The sequence below is a fragment of the Ictidomys tridecemlineatus genome, chromosome 2 (assembly GCF_052094955.1).
Source record: "Ictidomys tridecemlineatus isolate mIctTri1 chromosome 2, mIctTri1.hap1, whole genome shotgun sequence".
NCBI classification, from domain to species: Eukaryota; Metazoa; Chordata; class Mammalia; order Rodentia; family Sciuridae; genus Ictidomys; species Ictidomys tridecemlineatus.
The window spans coordinates 134,369,881-134,394,346 of record NC_135478.1 but is presented as its reverse complement, the minus strand read 5'-3'; the positions used below and the strand labels follow the sequence as shown (position 1 = coordinate 134,394,346).

Genomic DNA, 24,466 nt, shown 5'->3' with positions numbered 1-24,466 from the left:
GAAACATTCAGAAAACTTTCCTTTGTCATTTCCATTTCATTAACACTAAAGCTTAAAATTGAATTATGCACACATGAAACTCTGGGCAGGGCTGGGGATGTGTCTCAAGCAGTAGCGCGCTTGCCTGGCATGCGTGCGGCCCGGGTTCGATCCTCAGCACCACATACCAACAAAGATGTTGTGTCCGCCGAGAACTAAAAAATAAATATTAAAAATTCTCTCTCTCTCTCTCTCTCTCTCTCTCTCTCTCTCTCTCTCTCTCTCTCTCCTCTCTCACTCTCTCTTTGAAAAAAAAAAAAAAGAAAAAAAAAAAGAAACTCTGGGCATACTATGGTTCCGATGTAAAGATCATTGAAGCCTTTAGAAGTAGATAGAGGTTCTTAAATATTACAAAAATCAAATCTAACTTGTCTTTTTTCCCATACAAAATCTAAGGCAGTTTTTCACTTTTGTTATTTTAAATTTTGATCTTCTGTATCAAATGCTGTTCAAGGTTTTTGAACCATGCATTTTGGCTGTGAGTCTGTGTGTGTTTAAACAAAACTCTATATGAATGTTATTCTAGGAGCAGAGACTCAGCTGAGAAAAGCAAGAAAACAGACCTGCAAGGACACGCAGTGGAATGTGCGTGGTTTGGCTGAGAGGCTCACAATCAAGAACAAATTACACCACATAATAGCTGGAAAAGTTAATTAAGTCAACTTAACCAATAATTTCACCAATAACAAAACTTTTTTGTTTGTTTGGATTTTAACTGTAACATGGAAGATGGGAGAGAAATCCCATACATTACATTCATTGGGTTCTTGGCGCTGAATTCATCTTTTGACTGTCCAGTTATAAACTAAAGCTCAGAGCTTTGTAAAGAAAGCATAAGAAACCCCTGGAAGCAGGAGCAATCAGTACTACATGTCATTGCATCCAAATAATTCTATTTTCCTTTCTGTGAATAACCTTGGAGAAGGGATCCAGGCATTTCTGAAATGTTTGCAGAAAGACAGACAGACGAATGAATGGATGAACAACAGCCATAGCAATGGCAGCCACCATCCCGCGCATGCATACACACACACACCGCACACCAATCTTTGAAAGTCTGAACACTATGAGCTCTGAACTCAAACAGGGCACAGGACCAAAGCCCGCACACTGGTCTTGATGGCCAGGGCAGAGAGAGGAGGAATATGTGGCCAGAGAAGGAGCTTGCAAAACAAAGAGGCTGTGCAGTTCCAACGATCCACACCCCTTTCCATAATCCCAAGACTGTAAAGAGACTCTAAATAGTCAGATGAAAACTATAGAGTACCCTGTAAAAACAATCATTGTAATTATTAGCATTCACCCAAACAAAGAAAAAGTTTTATTTTCCTTTATTTTATTTATCTTTCTGTTTTTAAATATGTTTGCTCATTTTACTGGAGTCCTCCTGTCAGGCTGAAATCAGTGTTTTAAAAACACCATTTCCATTTTTCTTTTATTTGGTTGAAACTCTGTTGTCCAGTATCGAAAAGTGGTCAATCTCTTAGAAGAAACAGGAACACTGAAAAAACAGTCAGGGCTCCCAGGATTCCTAGGACAACTATCATTCAGGTATGTGCCCTGCAAACTTGACTAATGAGTGTTTGCCCTAAATGGGACAGGATTTATAGGAGGAGATGCAGGCTTCAAGGGCACAGGCTGACAGGGCAGGAGGCCAGTGGAGTGTGGTTTAGGAAACAGGTCTGTGATTATTCCAAACTATGGGACAGGCTTTTGTAAGTCATGACTGCTCCTTCTCTGACTAGTTTTCTCTGGAACCTTCCTGCCTGTCATGGGGCTATTCTGATTAATTCTGTTGCCAATAACCCTCACTGGTGTCATGAGGGGAACCTGTGGTCAAAAAGCATTTCAAGACAAATGCAGCAGCAGTAAAATATTTCCTGAGCGTGTGTCTGGTATGCAAGCAGCAGAAGCAAAGCATCTTCCTAATAAGAGATTACTGAGAAGACTCTGCTGGCATTCATGAGCAGGACAGTGGCTCCTGCAGGCTGCACACAGTGCAACAGCATCTTCCATCATCTTCCTTATACACACGTGTGCTCACACATACCACATACACATGCTCCCCCATTATCTCACTCACCCCGACTCTTTCTCACTCAACCATACCCGTGCATGCTTACCCATACTTACACAAACTATGAAGACAACCGGAAGATGCTGTTTCATGAAGCAGAAAGCTCTTACCCTACAAAATTGCTATTAAAATTACCAGATAACCAATACTGTGTGTATTGATTCCACTTCTGAAATAATAAATTGGCCTAATTTTTAACAATTGCAGCAAAAAGAAATAGGATCCCTATTTTTTAACAGGAAATATGCTTTTCATAACCACACTGGAAAAACAATGCAAATATTCTAGCTCAATTAAAATAAGCTCCAGTCCTGAATTTAAACACCACAAATAAAGGGGGCAATACAGACATCTGTTTTCATATGCATATGTAAAGTAAACTTATTATTGTAACCCAGACATAAATATATCTCCCGAAAGATCAATGCAAAACTGGACTCATTAGTTAGCAGGTTTGCCAGCCAGTTCCCTCCCTTCCCTGGCACAACCAGAAGCACCCACTCATGAAACCAGGTGAAGGAATGAGATCAGAAGCACAGACTCAGAGCAGCAGCCAGGCTTCTCAGGAATACCTATCCTCAGAGGTGAAGGTTTGGGCTGCAGTTAGTTACATTCCAGAGGAGATTCTGACTCTCCAATTGTGCATTAAAAAAAAAAAAAAAAAAAAAAAAAAAAAAAAAAAAAACACTGTAATTCAACCTAGTAAAATCCTTCTTGGAATAAATAAATTATAAGCCCACAGGCAAGGAGGGAGCAGGTTGGCTCATGCAAATCAGTGAGCCCAGATATACAGTATCCAGGAACTTGGAGAGCAGGTCAGCTCATTCATCCTAAGGGCACATGGAGAAGTAGAGTGAAATTCAGGGAGGTCAGGAATGGCTGTGAAATCTACAAAAAGCAAAGGCCTTAATAGTCTACAAGGGTGGAAAAGCCTGCAAAGGAAGCAAAGGTTACCACTAACCTATTCAGTCTGTTCTTACCACAGAGGACTTTGGAATTTATTTTCCGTACTCCATGCTTCAACTGAAATGTCTCTCAACACTTTGCTTAAATTTTAAAAAACACAAAACACAGCAGACAGAAACAGTGACTCTGTTATCTCTGAGAACAATTAAGTAAATTAAATTTATTTAATCCAACAAACGAAACCCATCTCAAGGTACTCATGCTACCTTGAGGTTCCACTTTTAAATTTTAAAATCCTTTAGTAGAGACTACTTAAAATTTGCTAGGGGGAGACCCTGACACGAATTTTGGCAAGACAACTTTTGTGTCTTTTGTAGAAAACTAATTATTCCAACTCATATAGACTTTCTAACGTGAAAGGCAAAACATTTTGAACTCTTGCCAGACCAATCAAGATGATCTCCAAAATGCCAAAACAGGAACTTCCTATAATAAATAACCTATCACATTTAGATCTCAAATTAGAAAATTTGGAAGAAAATGTGTAGGGTTGGGTGCCAAAATAGAGATTACTAAAGCCTGCCCATTCCACACACCCCCACCCAACCCACCCATTGGCTTTCTTTTGCCTCTCCTAGAACAAACACCGGTCCAGGTGCAAATGCTCAATTCCCAAGGAATGCAGAGAACATAAAAATGACTGCAGGCTTGGCTGCTGGTAATCCCTGTGGCTGCTCACCATTGGAAGTGGTGCTGGAGGCCACGGCTTTCTCACTGACATCTGTTCGAGTGGAGCATTTCACGATGGAATTCTCGACTTTCTTCTTCTCAGTGTTCGTGGAGCTGTGGGACTGGGCCTCCATGATGTCTTCTCATTACTTCAGCTCTCTTCTAGGAGGAACGCCTACAAAAAGGCACAGTGCCGTCAGAAATGATGGAAAAGAAGACCTCACTTAAAAGTGCCCGTCGCACGTCGCCTGAGAAGAACCGAGAACTCTAGCAAAACTTCAACATCTGAACAGTGCTTCTCCACAGGTTTTCAGGCGATCATGCCTTCCGGTCTTAACAATGCAGTCAAATGTTGTCCACGCATGCGCAAGGAGAACAGAGGGAAATAGCCCAAATGTGGAAAATTTTCCCATGATCTAAATATCTCCAACTCCAATTATGTTTACAGTAGGAAACCCAAGTGCCACATTCCTCTTTTAAAGCCATGTCTATAAGAGTCTCTACAGGTAGTCAACTTTACAGGAAGGGGCATCAGGACAACTTCCAAAGCAGGGAAGATATTTTTAAACTATAAATTAGATGTTTCAAAGAGTGTCCCACAATTTCTCATGAGCATACTCGACTAAAAGTTCTGAATCAGATTGTGATTTAGCCAAACAGACAGTGATCTTTCCTCTGTTCATGAAGATACCTGAATTGCAATGTGCTTCTTAATTCAAAATCCTTCAGGTGAACCATATTCTTTAAGCCTCCTTAAAATGTGAGAGTGTTTCAGTTCATTTGAATTACATTTTTATAACAAAGGTGATAGAACAGCATGCTCTCAGTTCCACCAGGAAGTCAAAAGATCACCGAAAGCAAAGACTGGGATCATTTAGGAAATATGAAATCTAAACTAAAGGCAAGTTCAGTTGTCTGTCTTTCACTAGCTTCATTCATGTGGTAATTGCTCTAACTCATCATTCATCAATTTTCACTCTATTTAGTTCATGTTCTCTTTTTTTGCAGCAATGTTCAACACCTACAAAGAATACAAGATGAAAAGTCCCCTCTCTGGCATGTTTTCATGTTTTCTTGGAGCTATCTAGATTGCAACACCCATGGTAGGCATTTCATCTGTCTACTCATCTGCTTATTTTTCCACATTTAGCAGACGCCACCGTGTTCAATCAAAACAGTGATTACTGAAATAAAAGAAGCAACTGCTTAACTGGCTCAAAAAGTTAAAATGCCAGATGAAATATATTTAGTCACTTTTAACTCATATATGCAAGGGAACTGCAAATTCTTTAACATACAATAAATTCCCCTTGACCTGGATTTCAAGTAACCAGAAGGCTTAAGAACCAGAGGCCACATGGTACTGTGGGCAATGGCTCCTCTACTAACTTCCATTTCTTTTTTGAGATTATCCAGTGTCATTCATTGGAAAACACACAAGTTATTTAAGAACAGCTTTTGTAGAATAAAAAGAAAAAAAAAGAAGCACTAAGTTAAATTTACATATCAATTGTAAGATCCACTCCAATTCAGAAACATCCTTCAAAGAGCACTGACAAAGGGTAGGACAAGTGAAGGGTCTGCAGGGCCCCGAAGCAGGGCTGCCACCAGGTCCAAGTCCAAAGGCCAAGGCCACCTAAATGGTGACTCTGGAGCTGTCCAGCACTCAACCTCCAGCAATCTGTTGCCAAGCTTCCACTGTCTCATCTTTCAAATGACAGAATTAGACAGTAGCATTGGATCCTTTCTTTTCCCCTCCCCCTTTGGGGTAGAAGAAGCACATCCTCTTTCAGAACATGCTAAAAGTTAAGGATCTTCTTCCCAGAAATATCTTGAAATGCAAAAAGTGTGCATTTCATTTCCAAGGGATCACAGACCCTCTAAAACTTTTCCATGAGTCCAGATAAAGAATTCTTAAATGACAACCCTATGATGTTCCTGCTAGCTCTAACAATCCCAGAATTATTCATTACCTGGTTTTTAATGCTTCCCCAAAAAACTAATTTAAATATCTTCTTTAAAGTATGTCATGACAGGCTGGTGTGGTGGCACATGCCTGTAATCCCAGTGACTCAGGAGGCTGAGGCAGGAGGATCACAAATTTAAAATTAAAAAGTAGGGGCAGGGCTGAAAATGTAGTTCAGAGGTAAAACATCCTGGGTTCAATCCTCAGCAAAAAAAAAAAAAATTAAAGAAAGAAAATTAAAGTATGTCACAAGTACAACTCAACCCTGTGAACATCACTGTTTGTCACAGTGGTATAGGAAACATTTGCACCAGTGTTGCTATAGTGCTTACCAGGTATTCTGACTCCCACATCCAATTCCAAGACAATGCATCTGTCTTGGAGGGTGGCACCTGGGAACATGTATTTTAACAAGCACTAATTATCAGGCTCACTAAAGCTTTTAAACAGTTGTTCAACATATTTAATTTTGCTCTCTGCTTTAGATAAAAGAGAGCCTCATGGAATCCTTCAAGAACTAGACAAATTCATGAACAAAGTGCATCCAGAATACTAACTTTGCACCTTACACAAACCTATCTCAGCACACAATGATAAACTTTTCACCTAGATAAATCTTTGCAGAATGTCCATCTCCCCCTCTAGGCTGTAAGCCCCACCAGGACAAGGCTTCTGTCTTCCCAGCACCTGGTACAGGGAAGATTGTTTAATTAATAAATAAACTATCTCATTGATGTCTCTGTGATTTCAATGAGTCTGCAGTATCTTGATCTTATTCACTACTGAGTTAGTTATGTACATTTTATTCTATAGCTGGTGTTTCCTTTAAAATTGGCAAATGTAAAAACTAAAATTTTAACAGGAATACTTCATCAAAATACTCTATTCTTAACCACTGATAAATAGGCACTTAACCATCTCTGCTTTTTCCAAAACCCAAATACGGTTTTATTAGTTGAATTTGAATATAGTCTACTGTTAAAACTGCACATGTAAACATACAAGTGGCCTCGAAAACCCCATTAAGAGATGGAGTTTCTAGAAAAACTAAGTCTTCTTCCTTAGTAGAGGCAGCTAATTAACAGTAGTGAGATAAGTCACCAAAGTTCCTTGACAAACTTGGTTTTTGTGGAGTTGCTGGCTTTTCCCCCAAGGCAAAGGACTTCATTTTAACAAAGCAATAAAACCCTCCCAATACTCATCACTAGAGAGAGGGTCATGTGAGAAGAGGTAAAGCTCCAGGCGCTGCCTGAAATCGCACTAATTAATGGTCTAAAAGAATACTAATTCTTACCCCTGTTTGAAATGGATTTTTTAAAAAATTAGGCCCTTGTTCACTCAAGAGTCTACCCCCTTCTTCTATTTTGACAACTCATTTTTGGATCTCATTAGTTAGTAACTAATTATTTAAAAGTGTGGTTGATGCTTGAAATGGGGCTATAAAAATTGCAACTTGCCAAAGCAGACATCTGCTTCCTGTATATCCCTATAAATTATATCAGCTTATTTTACTGATAAAAACATAATTTTGTTTCTGTCTCTTATCAAGAGAAAGTCTTAACATTTTGGTAACTCACACCTCATCAAACTGTGGAGAAAAACCAATGAGCCAAAAAAATGTGGCTGCTTCTAGCTGAGGTGGTAGCTTTTCACAGGACAGTAAGAGCTTTGGAAAACTCAGTCCTGAGTTGATTCATTAAAGCATTAGGAATAGAAGTGACCAGTAAAATGTTCTGATGGAATCCTAACCCACAATGGGTTCCACAGCACTACTCTTAAAGCCTAGTTTCTTAAATAATAAAGTTTAACTTATTTAGAACATTAGTATCAAGACAAAAAAAAATATTAAGCTGTAATCCACTTCAAAGACTTTTCTCTGAAGGAAACATGCCACTGTTTTTCAGATGTGGATGAAAGGAGATATTTCCCGCCTGATACAGTTTCCTTGCTTACAACTCCATACAGTTCCTCTTTAGTCCCTTTCACCATTGAAACATTACATGAAAGATTTGCAACATGCCCCTTGACTTTTTGTGCTTAAGGGGGGAAAAATGTAGCTTATGTTTGAGTCTCGCAACTTGAGTACACGAAAATTAAAACAAAAAATACATAAACCTGCAACCAATAAAAACTGTTCTCCTAGTATATTACTCCTAAAATTTTAAGTTTCATAGATTTAAAGAAAAAAAAAACACGAGGGATGAGCATTCTCTCTTGGAAACAATCCAGACTTTTCCTACTGAACTATCACTGAACCTTTTGTAATTCCTGAAGCCAAAACCAAGGGCACAATTCATTCCAGACCCTATTTGAACCTGCCTGCAGGTGGGTGTTTTCTTTCTAAATGATAAATCTAAACCTACATCAGCCTCCAAGGCACATAAAGCTTCCTGCAGCCACAGCCCGAGTGATGCTGTTAAAGCAGGTTCCCCTTCGAAAATGAGCGGTGGGGGGCGGGAACATTTCCTAAATTCTAGAATTCTTAAGGGGGGTCCTACGTTTTAAACCAAACTTTCACGCAAAACACTTCAAGAGGTCTGCTTTAGAGTCGCCATTGAGTGATGCAGGCGGGGACGGAGGGGGTACCCCCAAACCGAAACTCTCATCTTTACAAAGACCTTTATCACGCCAATTATTCTGATCGGGCTGTGTGGTTATGTTCTATTTTGTTTGAACGGTCTCTCACTTCCTGTCCGGTCACCTCGGACGGTGGCAATGCACATTTTTCACACCTTTCACCACTTTTCCCCGCGCCCGGGGTCCCCCGCGCCTGCGTCTTGTCTTAATTCCTCTCTGGCTGTCCCTCTCCGCAGCAGCGGCGCGGCCAATTCATTAGTGAGCGCCGAGCCCGCGCAGCGCCGTCTGAGCGCGATGTCGCCGCATCCATCATCATTACATCAGCGCGGGGAAGTCCACGCCGAGTGCTCCCGGCCCCTGGCGCACCCCAGCCAGTGCGCCGGCAAACAGAGCATGGTGAATTTCTCAGAAATAGCTCTGGGTATCTGGGGGCAGAGGAGGTGCTCCCAGGCCCCGCTTTGATCCACATTCCTGAAGCTGCCTTTCTGGAGACAATGCATGTCCGGCAGCCAGGCCGCGGGAAAGGGAAAAACACTGGCGGGCAGGGGCGGGGGGCGGGGAGGCGGGACAAGGGGATGGGGGGGCGGTGTCTAGAGCCAGCAGAGCCCGGCAGTCCCTCTGTAGCGCACAGAAGCAGCCCTTATCAATTTGGATCACATTAGTTACCCTGCTCCTTGGGAATATCCCTGGGCATCTGCAAACTCTCTACAGTTGGCTCAGCAAACAGACGTAGGGGAGGGCCCTGGTTGCATTCATACGGACGTTTTAACTAGCTAAATCTAGGAAGGTGTAATCCTATGGGTACTTTGCAGTGCAGTACTGTGTGTGTGTGTGTCAGAGAGAGAGAAAGAGAGAGAGATTGAGGAAAAACTATAATAAAACACTGGGAAAACTTGAAAACTCTTCAGAAAACCAATGGATATGTACTTCACTCACAAGAATTCTAATTCACTATTAACCTGCCCGCCCCCCAAACATTTTTCTTCATTAATTGCCACAAATAGATGCAGGTGCTGAATGGTTAAGGCACAGACACATGGCCTCATTGTCTCTCAGGGAAGCCCTTCATGAGGTTCCAAATCAACCTTCACCACCACAGAGGCTTTATGTAGTTGTCAATAGAGAGCATGAAAAGTCCTAATTCTGGAAAAGTGTGCAAAAATCAGCCTTTCCCCATAGAGGGTCTGCAGTGAAGCCTCCAACCCACAGACAAGCAGGATTCTTCTATTGTTTAAACAAAACATTTTTTTTTAAAGAAAGCATCGGTTGGTAAAGCCATCTTTGAAAGTGATGTTTGAACTGAATGAAGCAACTTTCTAATCTAAAATGAAGTGGATGTGCAGTTATAAACTGCTAGAGCATCCTTCCTGAACAGTGTACTTCATTTATTTTCCTAATGCAGTGGAATTTATTTTTAAGTTGCCTGAACTTGGCTTTGCTTCTTTTTTCTAAAGCTTTTAAAGATTCAAAACAATAAAGTTAAATGTCTGACTCACGAAAACCTGATCAGTTTCAAATAGGTCAGAACAGTTACTGGTCACAAAAGATCAGAAACAGAAGACATTCCAATAGGCAATGCAATGCTCTTAATAGCACAATGATGAAGTTTGAAGTGAGAAATGACTGTATAGGTGAGGGAACCACTGCTCCAAGGGAAATAAGGTTTTCCTTCAGAGAAATCACATTTATTTACATCTCTCTGTATACTGGTAAGCTGAATGATCTCCTTACTTTGGTAAAATTCCAAGAGAAATCAGTCTGGGTAGGGATTTCTAAGACAGCCTCCCCTGTGTCACTTCTCTCACAGAGAGTGACACTTCTCTCACACTTATTACTAATAGATCAGCTGCTACTTCAGGATGCTACTCTTGGAGCAATGTTTAGGAAAAATTCCTATTAAATATTTATACCTTCCTATAGCTATTACACAACTCATGTCAAAAAAAAAAAAGTCATCTAGAAAGATAATTTTTACAGAAGAGAGAAACACAAGCAAATTCTGACTTTAAAAACTTTTTTGTCAATTTTGGAAGTGAAAAATAAGTCTTGAGCAAATGAGCAAAACATAGGAAATTTAAAACACATCAAGTGCCTCCCATGTAATCATGCACTGGAGAAAATCTCTTCTAAGTTTGTAATGTTGTTGACGGTTCCTTGTGTTCAAAATATCTTTCTGAACTTAAAATCAATTAGGTAGGCATAACCTTTGTGACACACCAACAGTTCTCAGGATTTCTAAGGCTTCCTTTACCTTCCTGTCTGTAATGCCTTCCTTCTTCTGCAGGAAAAGAGGCCCAACTTCATAAGTTCTTAATGAAATCTTCATGAATTTTTAACTATAGTATTTTTTAATGTACAATTATTTCTCCTTTATATAGGATTGTTTTTCCCTGTGGTCAGGAAAGCTCAAAACCTTAACTGCAAATAAGATCTGCTATCTGTCCTAGTGGTCATTAGTAGCACACAGGGCTCCCCAAATCTGCTGCCTCTTGTTTTCAATTTTTCTTTCCTACATTTCTGATGCTTCTGATCACAGACAAGCAATATTCATAACAGACAAACCAAATGGAATTACTCAAAAAGGGAAATAATTGCCTGGTTATAGATTAAGGGAATTTAGTTTTGGGAAATTAACTACATCTGAACTTTTAAGAAATCTATGTTTAACTTTACCCACTGAAAAGCCTACTCAACATGAAAGTAATCAGTGCTATTTCAGTTAAAATCACAAATGGCATTTGTGAGGCAGTTTTACTCTTCTGCCTTGTGTATTTAAAAGAAAAGATCATGAGCTACTCTTTCTCAGATGCCAGAAGTACTTTATAACAAACATTCCAGGAGAGTATAAGATCTCTATTTAATATGTTACAATTTCTGAATTCTGCAAAACTATAAAACATCAGTACTCTGTGCTTTGCTTACACACTGCAGGAAGCAACCTACATCGCAGGTACTGTTAAAGAATGGGCAATAATGTGGAGCAAACTGACATCCCCACTTTCTGCAGGTTAGATGAATACAGTCAATCCTCAGAAACCTAGATCTGCAGTCAGTTATCAGCTATAGATCAGTTAAGCTCATGAAAAGTGTATTCCCCTTAAACCCATATATATCACAAAAACACCATGACTGATCAAATGTGTCCCTCTCTCACTTCAATGAGGTTTAAAGGAATTAAAAGTTTCCACATATTTTGAGAAAACATTGTTTAATTATTTGTATAGAATTTATATAACTTTGAATTCCCAGAATCATGGGTCTTTACAATAAAGCTTAAGAGGATAGATAGCATGTTCTATGAATAGTAAATGACATTCAAACTATCATAAATATTAGACCAATACCTTCTGGGTTTTAAAAATCAGCTACAGATAATCCAAGAAAACTTAAGATAGTTTTTGTGAAGGACTATTCACCACACTGTATTCTCCTAATTTTTAAACTTTTGATTCTTCAATCTTGACTATAATTTTCAAAGCCACTTTTTAAAAACTTGGGAATTTTTTTTTAAATGAAGACTTATTTGTAAAAACTATCCACGGTTCACTTATCCTATAAACTATGCCTATTCACACACAACATTCTCCAGCTGTCTTATTTCTGACCCTTTGTAGGCACAGAACTGCCAATCTAACCTTCACCAAACTACATACCCTCCAATGAGACTCTCTGGTATGGAATTTCATTTTAACATCCACAGTTCAAATAGCAGACATTGTCCTTGAGTGGTGTGGCCTGGTCCACACATCTGGTCACTCTATTCCAGGTTTCCATAGATGTGAGTTATTAAGGCTTCATTCTTAAGCTGCTGGATGAGGTTTCTCTACACACTGATAACTTTCTTCAGAATGAATTATTCTTTTTAAAAATATCACAAAATGAAATCAATAATAGGGCTTAACTGCCTCATTCCTTCATTACTGCAATTTGAAACTTATCTTTCATCTAAATGGTGAGTTTTCAGTCTCTTTTTGTAAAAATCGATAGTTTGAAATGTAAAGCACTCTGGAGTCTTGTTAGGTATTTTATGTAATCTTCAAAAAAAAAAAAAAAAAAGTCAAAGCAGCTAAGGTAAAAATTTCTACCTGAAAAAAAGCATATATAATGTCATGCAGCATTCTGAAGTTATATCACTTTTTGAAAATTGCACTTATCTCCCATTATTGAATTAATTTAATTCTGTGGTATAAAAATTCCACAAGTACACAATCAAATGCTTGTATGTTACTTCTGTGCCACCCCCCGCCCCCAAACACACATACACTCATGGCCCCCTTTCCTCCAGAAAGAAGTAAAGAAAAGAAAAGCCCCTCTAGCTGTTTCAGGCCAGCAATCAATCCAATTTACTGCAGGTACAATTTATATGTACAGTGCATGCCACAACAAAACCACAGTGTGATGCCAACATGGCCCTTAAGAAAGTTTTCCCCTAAATCTCTGGAAAGGAGCTTTAAAAGAAAGCAAGGATTACAGTCAGCTAGAAGGTAGGGAGGGGACTTACCTCAAACCCAGCCAAGCGGAAATCAGAGCAGTAATTCTACAAGTCGACAGAGTACACTTTCAAAGCTATAATGGTGTGAAGAAGTGCTGGGCAGCATGGCCTGAAGGCAGCACTAATACACTGATGACTAATGGCTGGGCCGGGGCAGACAATGAATTTGGGGCTTGAAAACTAACAGAAACCATGCAGTACTTTGACAAATGGGCTTTCAAGATTTCATTCATTGAATAACCTTTAAGCACAAAATTGGCTCCGGTTCTCTTGGGAATGATATGACATGTTGCTGGACAATGATGTAAGTATTTTCTTTTTTAATTATGACTCTTACGCAAAACACAAGAGCACCATATACGAGGATACAGCTATAGATACCACAGACGCAGACGTGGAACTCAACACAACATTGCCTTTCAGGAGGGGGCTGAAATGTTTCAGTGCCACCTTATTAACTATGTAATGGCTTTTTCATTCAGCTTCTTTAGAAAGCCATAGATTTTCTGAGACATTTTGTCGGGTTGAAATATACACACCCAGAACAAAAAACACTTTCACATTAAACACACACACACACACACACACACACATACACACACACAGGTAATGAGTAGCTAAGAAATTTGGCACTAAAACATAGTGCATTTAGATTTACAAATGGAAAAAGTCTAATTTTCAGGGGCCAGGCAAAGGAAAAGTGTCATAAAACAACGGAGACACCAGCGTAAAGTTTGCAATCAAATGCACTTACAAACACACTTAACATCCAGTGTCTTTTCCACAGCTCTCCTCCCTCTTCCCAGCTTAATTAGCCTTTCGATTTAAAAATAATAATTTTGGCAATTTTTAAAGAGAGAACGAAATATCAAAAGTGTCTCTAAATTAACAAGTATCACTTACTCCAGACAGCATTGCCTTTAGCAGGTCCTAAAAACTTAAGAAAAGGATCTTAAAACAGGAAGCTTAGTGAGCTCATAAAACTGTTGTTGGAGCCAGGAACACATAGCATATTTAATCTGCAAACTGTGAGAGTCCACAGTGATTTCAACAAGATCTGAGGCATGCCCTCAAGGTTTGCTGGGATCTGGGATTAGGGGGTTGATAAGAACCTCTACTGCCCATGGACATGTTTTTCTTCTGCAGTTAAACACAAATGCATGGAGACGTTTGACTGCTGCTTGGCGTTACTGCTCAAGTTATATAAAAGCTTTGCAGCTCCTTTTGCTGTCAATATATCAAAGTTTAAAAAAAATCATCAAAGTGTGAAATTTCATTTAAAGTCTTCGCCAGTCTACAGCTCTATTTCACAGGCCCATCAAATAAAAGTAAAGATGAAAAATGCACTGAAAGTACTTGAGAAAGTTTGCAGCAGTACCCCTGCCCTGTTGTTGTTTATTCTGTCTCCCTTTATTTGCTTTGAAACTAGAACGGATCAATTTTCATCTAGAAAAATGACATCATGAAGTGAAAGGAAGCAGCTTCTCCCAGACTTTAATGAGAAGACAACCTGAAATCATCATTACAGTGGAATCTTTTGTTTAACAAATATATATGTATTTGTTGCCTCTGTAGTCATTTCAGCATTTTAATTGCCTCTCCTGGTATAAGTTGGCAGAAAATTTCTTGAATCTTCCAAAACAAATCAGACAGACCTTAGAATATGAATGCCAGCACAACTTAAAACTCCTTCAAAGAATTCTTTAGCTGGAGATTTACAACAATTGCATAAAGAAGAAAAGTCTGACTTTTAAGATAATCTACTATAGTCTAAAAGCATTAACATTCCATTACTAAGGTTTTTTGAGTATTTCATGACTCATTGATTCATTTTTCCAAGATTGGTTATTCTGAGTACATTACTATCTCCATATAAGTGAGTGCATGCAAGGATGATCATTAAATTGTTTCCTTTCATAAGCTCCCAAACTCTATCCTCAAAAGGGGAGGGGGGAGGTGTCTCAGTAAGCAGGATACCTTACATAGAAGGAAAGACCTCTAAATGGCTAAACTCAGAGGAAGTCTGAAACCCTTACAGCATGCAGGTAATTAAGGAAACTTCACTGGCTAAGAAACAAAGGAAAAGTCCAACTTTTAGGCTTGGGCATCAAGTTGATAAATTAACGATTCTTTCATTAAATAAGTAATGAAATAACTCAACGGAGCCATTTTTCATCAGGGCTGAATTTTCTCATTTCTATCTGGGGTCCTTTGCAAATTAGATAAACAATAAAAATGTGTGTATATCAGGGTTCAATCAAGGAATACAAGCATGTTAAAAGCACGGGGAATTGGTAGGCATCTGGGCCAAACCTACTGGCCTATTAGCAATAATGCAATCTATACCTTTTAAAGTGATTCTCCTTGTGTGAAATTTCACTAGACACCTCTCCCATTGAACTCATTCACGCATCTTAAACCAAAGCTTCCCTAGGCTGACTTTAAAAATTATACTCCCTGAAAGGATCTCCCCTTAGGCAGAGAGTTTCTAATTAAATAGCTTTTAGTGTAAAATAAACTCTCTGCTCTGTATAAATATGCTACTCCAACTAATTTAAATGTTATTTCATGTTTGTGTTAGGGTTGACTATAATCTAACTGGCCAAAGTGTTTGTGTACCAGGTTGTTAAGACCAATATTTCCTAACGTAAACAAATTCTTTAGATACTTCGCACAGTTTACATTGTTAGAACCAGTCGCCAGTGCTTTAATAAATTCCCTCCACTGAAATACTGTTCTGCTTTGGAAAAAATGAAAAGATTTTGAGGTTATTTCACTATTTTAAAACAGCATTTTCCTCCTTCAAAATAATCTTGACATATGTAATTAAGAAACTGTCAGACTATTATTAATTTTTAATTTAAAACCTAAATGAAATAATTACAGGAATCAATCAATAAGGCACCTATTCAAATTACAGAGCAATTACATAAATACTCAAAATTAATACTTTAGGCCAATTCTTGAAGATTTCAGTCTATAACATTCGAAAACATCAAACAACACAAAAAGTGAGACATGGGGAGGATGAATAGTTCCTGCCTTAAATAGGCTGAAATGAGGTCATTAGGCCCCCCACCAGCCATGCCCAATGCACTCAAGCAGCAACTCTTTTTTAAAAGTTAATTTATTTCCATCAGACCCATATTTCAGAGATCCAAAAAAAAATGGCCTCATCCAAATGCTGTACAAAATCACATTTAGGAATGCAAGGCCTAATTACTTGAATTTTCAGTTTAGGTATATATTGTGCTCTGCATAGACCAATTTGGGAGAAGAGGGAAGAGAGGGAAAGGAGTGCAGGAGATGTTTTTTAGAACTAATAATACCAGCCTGGCCAATGGCACTGCCCATGTCTTTGCACAGTGGCCGGTCCTCCATACCTCTGACTAAAGGGTTCTTTTACTTGGAGACGCGGACAGTCCATCATTTCAAACTGAAGTGGCAGCTGGAAAATGTGGAACAGCTGGCAAAGAGCTGGGAGAAAATGTTTTACATAAATATATGTACATATAAACTGGCAGAGGGCCATGAGCACTGTACCCAAGGCCAGAATCTTTCCGGCAGTCTACACTAGGGAGATGAGAAGTTGGGGGGCGGGAGGAACAGCGTCGGAGGAAACCTCCTTAATCATCTTTCCACACAGTGAGCATGGGAAGCCTGAGATCCTGCACCTCTGGGGGGAGGGGGCTGCATCCTTCTGGAAAAGGTGCACTCGGGACAGGAGCACAAATTTCAGAAAAGGATAAAAAGCCGGGTGTGGAGTGGAGCGTCCGCATCTGGCAATCGGCTTAAGAGTCGCTTCACAAACTCTCCAACTTTGGGGTCAATATTTACTCCTTCTCCACCTCCTCCCGCCCATTTTCCCGCTACAACTCAAGAAAGTAACTGTCCCCTGCAGAGTGATTCATACCCAACTCTGCTCTGTGTAAACGCGGCCTCCTAAATGATTACTGCAAGGGCCACAGCTACTTTTTTCTTTTTTGAGCGTGCTGGCCCTGGAAAGGAAAAGAAATAAAAGAGAATCCCAAATCATACACAGATGGTACAACTTTCACTTTTCCTCTACCGACGGAGGCGCGCCTCTCTCCATCCGCTCACACCACACCCCCACCCTTCGAAGTGGAGCTCTAGCAGAAGAAAGCCCCGGCAGCTGTGGTCCCCGCGCTACCCACCTCGCCGCCCGCCTCCTTCCGCCCATCCGGGTGGCGGTGCGCGCCTGGCGTCTGAGCCCGAGAGCGCAACAGAGCAAAGGAAGGACACGGGAGCTTTGGGGTCTAACGTAGTTCTTTTTAACCCTTTTGGGAGAGAGCGTGAAGAAGAGGGGCGCAGTCGCCGCAGCTGCAAACTTCGTCCCCTCTCTGGGATGTTAAATTCTGCAGTCCGTCTCCGGACCGCCAAGGGATCAGACACTGGGAAACGGACCTTCAAGAAGGAGGGAGCAAATGAAAGACTTGTTCCGACGCCTTACGGATGACTGTCTAAATCTGGGTGCCCTTTGACAGCCATTTTCATACTATTCGTTTCCCCTTGGAGGACCACCTCTGGACTCGCAGGCGGGGGCGCGGCCGCAGGAGCGGGCTGCAGGGCCCGCAAAACAAAGAACTTCGGGCGGGACGTACCTGCGGTGGCGGCGACTGTCAAGTCCCCGAACTTCCCATAGACCCGCGTCCGGGGCGCGAGCGGACGGCTCCCGGCTCCGCGCGGTCGCGGGTGGCTCGGGCTACCGCGAGCGGCTGGGCTGGGCGCGGGTGGCGCCCGCAGCGGGCATGTTGCGACGCGGGCAGCCGTGGGGCGCTCCGGGAGGGCTGGCGAGCGGCGCCGGCGAGTGGGAGCGACGAGTGTGCGCGAGTGCGAGTGTGCGAGCGCGCCGGTGGCGCTGCCCCAGCCGGCTCCCTCCCGCTCGTGCAGCTCCGGCATCAGTTTCAGGGATCGTGTAATCCGATCCCTTCTGACTCACAGGCCCTGAGTGACAGTTCTGATTTGGTTCAACCGCGGGAGGGAGGGAGGGGAAAGAGAAAGAAAGAAACCCCCCACCGTCTGCCCCTCCCGACGTCCAATCCACTTTCTGGAAAAAGGTCCCATCCCGGCCTGGAACCCCTCGCAGGGTGGAGGAGCCCCCCGCCCCGACACGGAGCTGCCAGCGCTACTCACGGGGTGGAAAAGTTGTCCCTCGGTTCCGCGCTTCCCTCCCGCGCGCTCCCTCCTTTCCTCCTCTCCTCCTCTTCCTCCTCCTCCTCCCCGCATTCCTCCTCCCCCAAGTTTTAACAGATGTTGTCGGACTCTCTACTCTTCCTCGGACTCCCTCTTCCTCCGCCCCCGCCCCCGCCCCGTCCCTTTTCTTTCGGCCACTCTTGAGCTCGGTGGGGACGCGCCGAGCAGCAGGACGCCTGCCGCCGCAGGGGGCGAAGTTGGGAAAACTTGGAGTGCTGCTCGCCTTACTTTTGCTTTCTGGCTCCTTCCAGGCCGCGCCGGGGGCCCGCGCTTCCCCCGCCCCGGCGGGTCCCCGCTCTGAGAGCGGGTCCCAGCAGCGAAGCGGGCGGCGGCAGCGAGGAGGCCGCGCGTCGCGGGCTGGGGTCGGCGGCTGGTCGGGGGGGAGCCCAGGCGCCCGGAGCCACGCGCGCGCTCCCTCCCCGCCCTCCGCCTCCTCCGCCCCTCCCCGGTCCTCACACCGACACATTCATGCCTGCTCCTCCTCTTCCCCCTCCTTGACCCCGCGCCCGCTCGGCGCGCCGAGGCCCCACCCACCCGACGAGGGGAAGGGGGCCGGGGCGTGATGTCACGGGCTCCCTCTTGGCCTGCGGCAGCTGCACCGCCCAGACGCCCCCCAACCGCTCGCCCAGGCTCTGGGGCCACGTCCTCCCTGCTTCTCTCTCTTCTTACTCAGCCTCTGCTCTTCCCTTTCTTTCGCTCTGGGGTTGGACTGTCTTCTTTTAAGGACTTTCACTGCCCCCTCCCCGCCTCAAACACACCTCACCTTTCCTATTTTAACATTTACCCAGGCAAACCCTAAAACTCCTCTCTCGCGCGGGATGATGCATTTGGAAGTCCAGGATTTTCCTCTCTGCCCTTGGGGCCAAATCTGGGAAGTAGGAACTCCCACCACACAGCCCCAAGTCCCCTAGCGCCACTTTATAAAGGACACAAAAAACAAAGACCCCGGGCTTAGAGCCTGGATTCGAACGTGTTGCTTTTCCTTGGATTACAAAGTCTCTCTGTCCTTGATTTGTTTTCAGAGGCCCCGTAGTGTAAAAACTTCACCCCTTTCTTCAACCACCAGTCTACATTCATCTGCACCCTTTCAATGTCCCCAACCTGGACCTGGACCTTGAAAAAAGGAGATCTGGTTGGGGGCAGGGCTGGGGAGAGGCGTGGGTGAAAAGCAAACCCCTGTTACACTCTAGAATCTGGGGTGAGCAGAGTCTACTACTACCCACCTCCCCAGCCAGAAGTGCCTGTTAGCTCAGGAGGCTCCTAGGGAGTCTCTGGGAGTCTTAACTGGAAAAAAAAAAAAAAAAAAGAGTGGGTGGATGAATGATTAGCTATTATGATTTGAAGAGCATTTTGAGATTCAAGTGCTTAACTGGAAAATTTTTTTAAGAGAATCCACCGTGGTATTCACTATTTGTTTCCTGGGCCTTGTTGCTTATCACAAAAACATGACAAAAGCCGATACTGACTTAAGCTTTTATGGTAAAAGTAGTAGAAATAAAGTAGGGCCCAAGTCACTTGTTAGCCATTTGTTTTAAGAATTTTCTCTACCTCACCAACTCTCTCTCTTTTTTTTCTTGTGAGAGAGATTTTTTTTTAATATTCATTTTTTAGTTATTGGCGGACACAACATCTTTGTTTGTATGTGGTGCTGAGAATCGAACCCGGGCCGCATGCGTGCCAGGCAAGCGCGCTACCGCTTGAGCCACATCCCCAGCCCTACCTCACCACTCTTAAACAAAACAAAACAAAATAAATAAATAAAACACTCGTTGATCATAGAGAGCAGAAGTCTCAGAAAACAAGACCAGCTTCTTCTAGCTAACTGGTCTCAAGCCTGGCAGGATCCTCAGATCCTTAGGCCCTGAACTCATCTGTGGGTTAGGGTCAGAAATACCAGGCCACATACATGCTATCTATTATATCTGTGAAAGTATAAAAGGACACAGCATGTAAGAATTATTTTACTCTTCCAATTGCAGAAAGCTACAAGCTATTCTTTCCCTTATATATTCCTGCAGCATCAGTCTTTTTAAAAAATTTTTTATTCAGGACTGCTTCTGCCTCAATCACATGAATGCAAATAATGTATCCTATCGCTTTCTCTGCTCATGCATGGTAAATAAACAAAGGACAGCCAATAAATCAACAAGTAGAATCAACTAGATATTTTGACTTTCACTTCAGTCTTCTAGCATATTTTGAGTCATAAGGATCTTGATTTTTCGGTTCTAAAAAAACTAGAACAAAGACAAAGCAGCTAATCTTTGCTCTATACCCATCAAAATAAATTTTAAAAGGAAGAATAATGCTGTATCCCCTGTGTATTCCAATTTCCTCACCTTACCTTCTTAGTGGAAGCAGACCTCTCTCTGCTTTCGTGGTAAACATAATTTAAGTATGCACATTTGTCAGAAGTAGTGTAGGAAAACAGGGGGAAAAACACACACATTTTTGCCTTATTATGAGTTAAATGATGCCATAGTGCAATGATTTTCAATCTATGTTAACTTCAAAACTATTTTCAAGTGAATCACTCTAAAAATCCCAAAATATAAAAAAGGGGTTACTCCAGTTGAAGTTAGAGAGAACTTTCAGAATCTAGCCCCTAAGCCTTTCTCTTTTCACCCATTCCCTTTCCGCAATGGCTCCTAAGACATCTGTAAGAAACTCACCCTGAAACTCAGTATTGAAACTTCTCTTGTCATGATAAACAGGCACTTACAGATTTACTGGGCTCTGAGACTGCCCCTCCTTGATGCCTGCAATTCTACCATTAAGGATTCACTTATTGCCTCCTCTCACCAGTTCTCTTTTCAAATGCAAATGTCTTAGGAAATTGTAATACAGTAAGTCCTCAGAATAATTAAGCGTTTAAAACAGATTTTTTTTTTTTTTTTGCAACAATGAAGTAGGAGACTTGAAGATGCTCTCATTAGTTTCCTAGGGCTGCCCTAACAAAGTATCACAAACTGAGTGGCTTTAACAGCAGAAATTCATTGTCTTATGTTTTTGGAGACCAGAACTCCAAAATTAAAGGGTCATGAAAGGCCATGCTCCCTCTGAAACCCTTAGGGGAAAAATCTTTCCTTGCCCCTGTCTGTCTTTTTGTTGTTGTTGTTCATTTTAGTTACACATGACAAAAGAATGTATTTTGCAATTTATACACACAGAAAGTATGACTTATTCTATTTAGGATCCCACTCTTGTTGTACATGATGCCGAGATACCCTGGTCGTGTATTCAAAGAAGCTCTGAAAGTTCTATTTAATTAATTCTGCTATCTTTCCTATTCCCGTCCTCTTTCCCTTCACTTCATTTCCCTTTGTCTCATCCAATAGATTTCTATTCTTCTCCTCCTCAACCTCCCTTATTGTGGATCAGCATCCATAAATCAGAGAGAACAAATATTCTGCCTTTGGTTTTTTGGGATTGGTTTATTTCACTTACCATAATAGTCTCCAGTTCCATTTATCATCAAGTGCCATAATTTCATTCTTCTTTGTGGCTAAGTAATATTCCTTTGTGTATATATACACCACATTTTCTTTATCCATTCATCCCTTGAAAAACACCTAGATTGTTTCCATAGCTTAGCTTTTGTGAATTGAACTGCTGTACACATAAGAGACTTTACTTTCAGGGATTATTTCTATACTTTGTTACTAACTGGCTTCTTCAAGCAGCTGCTAATCCCTGATGTCCCTTGGCTTGCAGCTGCTTCATTCCACTCTCTGCCTCTGTCATTATAAGGCCTTCTCCCTTTGTCGCTCCTCTTATAATGGCAGAAGTCATGTTGGATTAGAGGCCCACCTTACTCCAGAATGACCTCATCTAAAGTAATTACATCTGCAACACTGTTTCCAAATAAGATTATTTTCTAAAATTCTTGGGATTAGAAGTACAACATTTCTTTTAGGGGGATACAATTTAACTCATAACAACACAGTTCCCTAAAGTCTGGTGATGTTGAGGTGGGCCCTAAGTAGAAGGTGATTAGGTCATTGGGGGTGCTGCCCTGGGAAGAGATTAAGGGAGTTCTGTGGGCACCCCAGTTGTGCTCAAGAAAGCTGATTATTATAAAAGAGCAAGACCGACCCCTTCCCAGTCTCTCGGTTTCTTGTCTCATTGTGTGATTGCTCTCACAAGTTCCCACAGTGATGCCATCTTGTCATGAGGCCCTCACCACTGGACAAATTGATGAGGAATCCTGATCTTGGACTTTAAGCTAAAACTGTGAGTTAAATAAGCCTCTCTGCTTTGTAAAGTGTTCAGCCTCAGGTATTTTGTGTTAGCAATGGAAAATAAACTAGTAGAGAAAGAGGTTGGAATGAAAGATCCGTAATAGAGATGACAAATGGTGAAACTGAGTATATACTTCCCATGTTCTTTTCCATTTTTCCCCTGATATATGTGTGGTTATAAATACTCTTCTTGCCCTCAGTTACCATTGCAATTCTTCCATTTTCCTGAACAGCAGGTCTTCCCAATTGATAATTGGGAAATGGTAAGGGGGTGTTTCATGTGCACTGATAAACTTCCAGTTATAAGTCAAATTTAATTAAGTAAAATTTTTAAATGTAGGTGCTCTATTGAATAGAAAGCCCAGAAGTATGAAAAGTAGACTGCAGGCATGGCAGGACCCAGGAACTCAAACAATGTCTGCTGGATTACATTTACCATCTTTCAGCTCTGCTTTTTTTCCACTTCATATAAACTTGCTTTAAGCAACCAAGCAGGGGTAGCTGGAGGCAGTTGAATTCCACAAAATCAATCTTACAGATTGCATTCCCAGAGAATAATCACCTTTCCCAAGAGGATGAGATATTCTTGGCAAGGAATCCTTGGCCTTTCATAGGTAAGCAATTAACACTTGTCCTCCATAGCTCTTGTCCTCTATAAAGCTCAACCCACGTTCTCTATAAAGCCCACCATTTACCTCCACTTTGGGGCTGGTCCCCTTCTATATTGTGGACATGCCAGTTGTGCTTGAGGTGCCCTTCATGGAACTGCCCACTGGGAGATGACATCATCAGTCTACTGCATTCCCAGGGATCCACAGTACACCCCGCATATGTGTGGAGAGAAGGATTCTCTCGCTCTTGGGAGTTACACTGGATCCAAAGGCTTTCTCTCTTCTCTCTTCTCTTTCTCCTTCTCTCCTCTCCTAACCTCTCCTTCTCTCTATGCCCTCCATCCCTCTCCCAACTCTAGCTCTCTTCCTGTAACCAGAGGAGCACAAGCCTGAGCAAGATGTATGAACTGTCAGGAAGAGAAGAGAAGAAGGTGTCTCTCCTCCAAGTCTACCTACTAGTGATCCAGGTCACACGTGGAGCAAATAGGACACCCAGGGACACGTTTTAAGGATCAAGACCCCAGGATACTGAGGGTACCAGGGCTGATTTTAATACCTTAATAAGTGCAAAGGTACCTGCACATGAAAATATCCAGAAAAATCACTCCCAAACTGGACACGGCTTGGTCTCACCGCCTCCCTCAACTCCTGGTATCCTAAAGGGATCTCTTATAAATTCACTCCCAGGGCCATGATGGCCCATTCCTAAACACCAGGCCCTCACTCCCCAGCTTATCTCTCTTTTTTTTTTTTTTTTTTTTTTTGAGAGAGAGAGAGAGAGAGAATTTTCAATATTTATTTTTTAGTTTTCGGCGGACACAACATCTTTGTTGGTATGTGGTGCTGAGGATCGAACCCCAGGCCGCACGCATGCCAGGCGAGCACGATACCGCTTGAGCCACATCCCCAGCCCCCAGCTTATCTCTTTAGGTTTGCTGCTGCCCACTCTGACTCCTGCTCACTGGGGGTTCTGCCTGCACCGTGCCTGCCATCATTCATGCTGGGAAAGTGTTGTGGAACACAGGCAGATCCTTGCCACACAAACCTCTACGGAGAAAGGTCACACTCCTCCACATAGTGCAGAATGGATGAGACTGAGCCTCCCAGTGACACTGGTCAGCTGCCAGGGAGGAAAATGCTTTCAAGTGCATCACACATGTGGCCCTTCTGAGAGTCTCTCACTCAGCACCCACGTAAGTAGTTCCTCCATCTTCCTGGAACATTGGGTTTATAAATGGAACCCAGATGTCTGCTGTGTCCTTCTTCACCTTGGAGATGTAGCTATAATTGACTTGGACCTCAGCCAATCCCACAAGTTGGGAAGATCGAAAACCCTCTCTTTGGATTTCTGTGAATTTCAGAGCTTCTGTGGATGCTGCATGACATTGACCCATACCCCACACTCGGATCCTTGCCCACTCCATAGGAAACCCACTCCCTGCAGGCACGGTGTGAGCTTGGTAGATTTTACTGATGATTTGGACAGTCCACTGATGACTTTCTCCATCGCTCTTTTTCCAAAACATAAAATAACACTCTGCGTCTCAAAGACATTCTGTGACCAGCATCTGTTTCTTGAGGCCTTAACTTCCTTTCCTGGGAGTTTATTCATGT

The 24,466-nt window shown here is 42.2% G+C and overlaps 1 protein-coding gene across 2 annotated transcripts in view; it reads right to left on the bottom strand.

Moving 5' to 3' along the window:
* Gli3 (GLI family zinc finger 3) overlaps nucleotides 1–18,414 on the bottom strand; it is a 276,508-nt gene extending 258,094 nt beyond the window's left edge. For both annotated transcript variants that reach the window (XM_040291861.2, XM_005319215.5), the window contains exons 1-2: nucleotides 18,229–18,414; nucleotides 3,762–3,926 (exon numbers count right to left, since the gene is read on the bottom strand). In XM_040291861.2, the coding sequence (XP_040147795.1) occupies nucleotides 3,762–3,885 (124 nt within the window). In that variant the 5' untranslated portion in view covers nucleotides 3,886–3,926; nucleotides 18,229–18,414. The remainder of the gene's footprint in view (nucleotides 1–3,761; nucleotides 3,927–18,228) is intronic.
* Nucleotides 18,415–24,466: the final 6,052 nt, after the last annotated feature.